The sequence below is a fragment of the Bipolaris zeicola genome (assembly GCF_000523435.1).
Source record: "Bipolaris zeicola 26-R-13 unplaced genomic scaffold scaffold_503, whole genome shotgun sequence".
In the NCBI taxonomy this organism is placed as follows: domain Eukaryota; kingdom Fungi; phylum Ascomycota; class Dothideomycetes; order Pleosporales; family Pleosporaceae; genus Bipolaris; species Bipolaris zeicola.
Window position 1 is genome coordinate 1 of NW_006912552.1, and position 6,446 is coordinate 6,446.

General features: G+C 44.2%; 3 protein-coding genes across 3 annotated transcripts; 2 read left to right on the forward strand and 1 right to left on the reverse strand.

Moving 5' to 3' along the window:
* Positions 1 to 595: 595 nt before the first annotated feature.
* COCCADRAFT_112853 (uncharacterized protein) lies at positions 596 to 844 on the reverse strand (the record flags this gene model as incomplete). The annotated part of the gene is made up of 1 exon (XM_007720518.1): positions 596 to 844. One exon carries the CDS (start codon positions 842 to 844, stop codon positions 596 to 598), a length of 249 nt encoding a protein of 82 aa, XP_007718708.1.
* Positions 845 to 3,219: 2,375 nt separating this feature from the next.
* Positions 3,220 to 3,486, forward strand: COCCADRAFT_112852 (uncharacterized protein; the record flags this gene model as incomplete). The annotated part of the gene is made up of 1 exon (XM_007720519.1): positions 3,220 to 3,486. The coding sequence occupies one exon, from the start codon at positions 3,220 to 3,222 to the stop codon at positions 3,484 to 3,486; it is 267 nt and encodes an 88-aa protein (XP_007718709.1).
* Positions 3,487 to 4,824: 1,338 nt separating this feature from the next.
* COCCADRAFT_112851 (uncharacterized protein) lies at positions 4,825 to 5,073 on the forward strand (the record flags this gene model as incomplete). Its single annotated transcript, XM_007720520.1, has 1 exon — positions 4,825 to 5,073. A coding segment is annotated over one exon (249 nt), but the record flags the coding sequence as incomplete, so codon positions are not given.
* Between the last annotated feature and the right edge of the window lie 1,373 nt (positions 5,074 to 6,446).

The following is a 6,446-nucleotide window of genomic DNA, read 5'->3' on the forward strand; positions in this document are numbered from 1 at the left end:
GGCCGTTTCCAGGTGTAAGAGGCTGGAAATCTCCGGGTAGCTGTTAGGGCCCGGATTCTGCGAGTAAACCGAGATTCCATCGAGGAGCTGTCCAAAGGGCATTTAGCCCGTTAAACTGGTCACTAGTTGATAACGACTCTCATTCTGCAGCTAGTACGGCTACCTGCAATGAGTGAGAGTCGCAATACTTCAACTATGTCGTCTTTCACTATTTTTTAGTGAAGAATATGATTGAGTTGCTTCCATTGACCACTGATATAGGGTGCATCAACTATTTATGATGTAGTGTAATCTATAGCTTCATCTGAAAAGAAAGTCCAAACCACGTATCATATCAAGAAAATATAGGTTTAGATGTCTTGTTCAATTTCTTGAATTCTGATACTAGTTACCCAAGCATCTTTCACAAGGAAAGATGATGTTCTTTTTTCTTGCTTTAAGTACTCATTTTTTTGTTACTAAGTCGTATTTGTTTCGTAAACGAACTCAGAATATCCACTTTGGAAGATTGAGGAGTTAGCATTCATCGTTAGTGGTAATTTTGAAGCCTCTTGGGATAGATAAACAGAAAACGGCCGGCGCGCTTTCGTACCTTCTACGGTGTTGGACTCAGAAGCACGGCCGCACACGCAGCCTGACAGGTACCAAATGCAGTGTTGCAGGCAATGATACTAGCAGGCGCGGAAGCACCGAGGGTAGCCCCCCAAGTAAAGCCAGCTGCAGAGTAACAGGCCATAACTACTGCAGAACAACCCGCCTGACACAATCCGTAGGCGGCTGGACCTGCTAAAGCTGGACTCGCAAAAGCAAGAGCGATTACAACGATGGAGAATGACGATGCCATGAGGCGAATCCGAAGTTTGTGGTGAAAGCCTGAATGCAAATGGGTGTCCGAGTGGGTGGAGTAGGTAGTGGAATCTTTAATCACTTTTTGTAGACAAATATCCCCAATAGTACGTTGTTCCTGATCAAGTAGACACATGACGACATACACTGCATAGATCTTAATCTACCAACGATACGTCTAGGGGCTGCGCTAGTGCAAAATCCAATCAATTACTTTCAACCCCAGGGCCCACTATACCCGCACCGGAACACCTCTGTGATCTTGAATGATTAAAGCCGCTCCTCACGTTCAATGAAGGGGTCGTATCAAGTCTCAAAGGCTCAGGTCTGACAACGGTACCTATGCCTTTGCACGGTTGAAAATGACGGAGCTTTTGCCATTGCCTATGGCATCTTCCTCTCTATGAGAGACAAAGCTGTCTTCTACCAGTTTGTCAATAAACGCAACCCGATTGAAGTGTTTGCAAAGCCCTGGCGAACTTAGACTCATTACCCCTAGTTTTCAACAATGCTGTTAACTTAGTATCTTAATCTTGTGTTGTTGTGAACTAAGAAATAACCTGCTTTAATATGACGTAATATATGCCTCAATTATGGAATGAATCGGATGGTCGCGGCGATCATGCTTTGTTCTTTGTCTAGATGCCCATTGACGTACAAGCGCATAGCGTTTGGCTCTGACATTCTCTGACCTTGCGTTGAGTACCATGACGGATTATAATGGCCATATATTCGCCCCTCACCCGGCAATGCGTTACGAAGTACCAAATGACGTCGGTAGGTTACGTACGAGTGATGTATGAAACAGGACAATTCTTTTTACAAAATCGTGCGAAATTGCTACGATGGGCGAGGGTGTAGCGGGAAATAGGTGCTCTGAAGTACGGCAGTCTTTCATCATGCAGCAAGTATGTCAACTTGATGAAACGCCTTAGTCTAGTATTATGACTGTTATGGGAAGATGAGGCTTTATCTCTAATCGCTAACGATCCGAACCATACTACCCTACTCGACTCCGAAAGAGATACTGTGCTGAAGTGGCTGGGCCAGGATAGTGGTGTCGGAACCAAGTTTCGAGTCTCGACGGCGGTTCTTCGGCTCGCATCTTCCATCTTTTTGAACATGTTCAAGCCTTCTTTTCACCAATGACAGTGACTACTCAACGAAGATTGCCCTGAAAACAATATTTATCTTATGGGCTTGTTGCTCAGGATTCTTCGTTATCGAAGTAGCCGCTCAGACTCCACCATAGATGCAGAGCAGTTGGTGCGTCTGTCACTCCTCTGCGACAAGTACGACTGTACAGAGACCTTGGGTCCATCGATACCAACTGGGTTCCGTCATTCGGAAAAAGTGTGACATCTTATACACGGACTTGGGTTCCTAATTCTTGTTGCATATATGGTCAATGACCGCATAGAGTTTAAAACAATATACTAGAGAGCGGTCCTTCACCTGACCCTGAAGTTCTCGGCAGAGTGGGAGGAGGAAGAACCGTTCTCAATAATTCCTTTCCGTGTGATTGTCAAGCTGCGAGAAGTTCGATTTATCATGCTGTCGCTGAGATCATCTCTTAAAAAACACACTTCACAGCTAATCAAATTGTGGTGACAAGATAGCTAAAAGCTGACTCTGGCATTTCCTTATTCTGCAGAAAACTGATCGATTGTCCTCCAAAAGCGGCTGCCGTCCACAGTGTTGACTTCAGTATTTAGACTAAAATACTAGTACACGCAAGAAAACCCCGGACGACAAAAGTCCGCATCTGTTTTTAGAGTATATTCAGCTGAGACTTAGAGCTGCTATATGACGAATAAGTTAGTTCGAACCTACTATGTTATGGTTTGATCGGGTCATACAACTTAGTGGTAGATCTGTAGTGGAGGAGTCTTGTTGCATCATGAGATCGGTCAATCCACGAAGGCGACTATGACCTCATGATTTTCTAGTAGTAAGCGGTTGGATGATAGGATATTATACTCTATAAGTAGCCCAGGCAATACAGTGCAAAAATATAGACTTGGCAAGGGACTTTGTCGCTTTGAGGTCTAATTATCTAACTACCCATATTCGGTGATTATTGCCTGAGTGGTGTCTAAACGGTCATTCGAGTTAGAGTTAAATATCGCGGCGACGACTTAAGAAATCATTCTGGCACTATGTAGGTGTCGCAAGCAAAAGTGATAGTTCCAAAATGCAACAAAAGCTACCTGGTGGAGTGGCGTTGTTAGCTTACGTAGTGGGGTAAAACGTATTCTTAGGTGATGTAACGTAGCTCTCATGATGCGATCACTCCACCTTTCTCACAATCTCTTTTTACCTCTTAAGCCATCAAGCCTAAGGCCTAACTCGAGCTGTTGATAATTTCGAATTATGGCATGTTTTTGCAAAGCCTGTAACAAACGATTTGGAGATCAGGACGCATTGGTCCAACACTTCGACAACTCGCCACTTCATACCGGCTCGTATGCTTGCGATGCCTGCAACCGAAGTTTCAACGACAGACATAGCCTGAAACAACACCTCTTCTCTTCGGTCCACAGGCCTTCATACGACTGCGATACCTGCGATAGAAAGTTCGCTAGCACGAAAAATCTACGACAACACCTTCACGACTCACCTACATGTTGTGTAGATTGAAATCCTTTTATAAAAACTCTACTGCTGCTCCTTTGTTCCCACTATCATCATTGGGCGCGGCAATGAAGAATTGTACACACTGAAGAACCCTGGTGTGCGCAACGCGACCATGACGCAGAGAAAGTGTAGAGGCGCGTGACATGGCAAGGCGAGCGAGGTGTTTCTTCTATAGGATAATTAGGCAGTATCACGAGTAGCACTCAGGAGTTGTTTGGCAACGACGAAAGTATCTAGTAAGCAGTACATATATCTAGACCTTAAGTTCTCTTGAAATCCATGTATTATTCACAGCCTGTGTTTGTACTAGCACGCCGAATCTCAAAATCTTCCTCCATCATTTTCTCCGTTACCCTCCAGGGCTACATCTCAATAATGATGTATTTATCTTTGACCTTCAGATCACGTTTTCGCATCAGCTTGTGCAGTTGGACGCACGTCAAGAAAATGCTAAATATCTTATTAAAGTCACTAAACGTTGTATAACACAAGGAGATGTGTAGATACTTATTAGCGTTATGGGTATGGATTTCGTAATTAGGTTCATAAACTCTTTGCAGCGTTGCATTTTGCTATTTGGATAACTATTGCCGTAGCCTTCACTTATAGTTTTAAAAAGGAGCATCAGGAGGGTTGCGTTTAGTTTAATTGTTTTTAATTTCAGCAGTGGGACGAAAATGAACAGTATTATTTCGGGTCTAATGTACCCACGACCGCAGATGTTTGGGACCTGTATTCGCGCGTGTCATCGTCATGCGCTTTCTAAGGAGATCTTGGAAACTAGCTCTGGATTATTTACCTCGATGCGGTCAAACCAAGACTCTTCTGTGCTAACATGCGTTGAAATTCCCTCGTATCTGTGTTGGAGAATGGAAAGTAAACATCGATATCTATAAAGCAACTGTAGAGATGTGATCAAATCTTTCTTAGGGGTAAGTAAAAACTTTCCATTACATTATTGCTTGCTTTGGTGCAAATTTATGATACTCACAGTAGTCCCAGTCTTCGAGTGGACTCGCGTCACCTTACATAGATCAAACTGGACCTTTTTGGAAGGATGCGCTTGTCAAGTTCGCTATACTGTAGATATGAGTCAACGAATAAGACTTGCGAATTAGTTATGTCAAAACTCTCTATTGACGCACCGTGTGGCAAAAGAATGCCATCTTTGTGAAATGTCATTGTTGCAACATGGGTTGAAGGAAGCTGGTTGCATAGCGCACGATGTAGATGATCTGTCCTCTCTGGAGCTGAAATGCATTGTCGTCGGACCTCCTGTGCATCTTGCTTCGCTGAACCTTGCAAAGAAAAAAATGAAAATGCGTTCTTCCAGTAGCACTGGAACACATCGCACAGCTATCACTAGAACCTGTATCACTGTCACCTCCGCACCGGTCTGAGTCCCTTCAGCGAAGGGGCACTCCAGATGCGCCTGATCTCGCACCATTGCTAAAATCATATAGGAATCATTCTCGGCTGACAGTCGGGGGAAATTCAGCAGCACACGGCAGCCGATCTGAAAGTAGAGCACACTTAGGCGAATCGAGCGATTCGGACGAATCTTTCTTTCACAAGTTTTGTGGGTATTGAATCAGAAATAGGCTTCCTCCAACCGGAAACCAACCAATCTAAGCGCCCAAGGATAGATATCCCACAGTGTCGGTCGCACACTCAATCTCCTCAACAGAGTTCAGAAGCCACGTCTACAGTAGGTGTCAATCTGCCCAATGATACGTCCACCAACACCATGATATTATACCGCCCACAAAGCGGCTTTATGCAATAGGGTGAGCGAACAAGTCTAATAGTAGTCATCGCTACTCGGGTTGCGCCGCTCGACCCAGCACCACATCAGTTGAGGCTTTCCAAAGATCGTGTCCATATGTATAGTCATATGCATGCTGTGCGCTATAACAAGCCAGTTGACTCTGTTACGTATCTGTATGCGATTAGCAGGGCCTGACGAACACATGCGACGCTACTACATGATCGTCGCATCAAGAACGCGCAACGCTAATGTAAAGCTTGTGTTGCGACACCTCATGTTCGTAAATCATCGAATGCAGCTTAGCGCAATAACAATGACTCAATTTTTCCAGCATGATTACGCATTGACGCACTTCGCAACACCTTTTGATTGGTCTGAAGCCCCGCGGCATGCATGATGATGCCCAAAGTCGCGAATTTAGCGACTCCCAACCCTTAGGCAAGAAGGTCATGGGAACAATATAATCAAAGGATGGGTTGCTCGTATCGATGAGCCTAGAGATACCCTACAAAACATATGAACGGACAAAGACCTGTTAGTGCATCGAACTATTGGATAATGACACAGCACCAGGACGCGGATGGAATCTGAGTTGTGTTTCGCATTCCAGTTTATAGCATGTGTCAGCTGAATGCTTCGCTACGTAACTATGACACAACACACTCTATGGATCGCATATTCAATCAAGGCGCCAAAAATAAATACGTATCATATTTCCCTTATCTTGTCACGAAGGCTCAAGGAACCTCTCTTACCAGCCAAAAGTGTTAGAGCACGAAACATCCAGACGTTGTCGATGACAACACCAGGGTCGTGCTGACTATAGCACATGGTGTATTGTGATTCACGCAAAAGTAGCCCTTAGAGCCGTGTGAAGGAAGTATGAGAGATGACACATGGGGTTTTGCAACTCTCGTTCAAAGATTTCGTAGTTGAATAGAAAATCTTTTTGGGTCAAATGGATGGTTTGCCAAGATGAATGTGTTAATTGTAGAACGAATAATTAGGTAAAATACGGAAGAGACCATGCTCGTTTGTTACAGACAAACAGCAAACTCCTCGCTGCCAGACAGATGTATTGTCTAAGAGAACGAGTGTGACTCGCCACATGTAAGAGCTAAAATGACAGCGTCACTATGAGTAGAAGTCAATCAACAACACCAACTTCGAGTTTTTCTAGAATAGGTGTATTTTA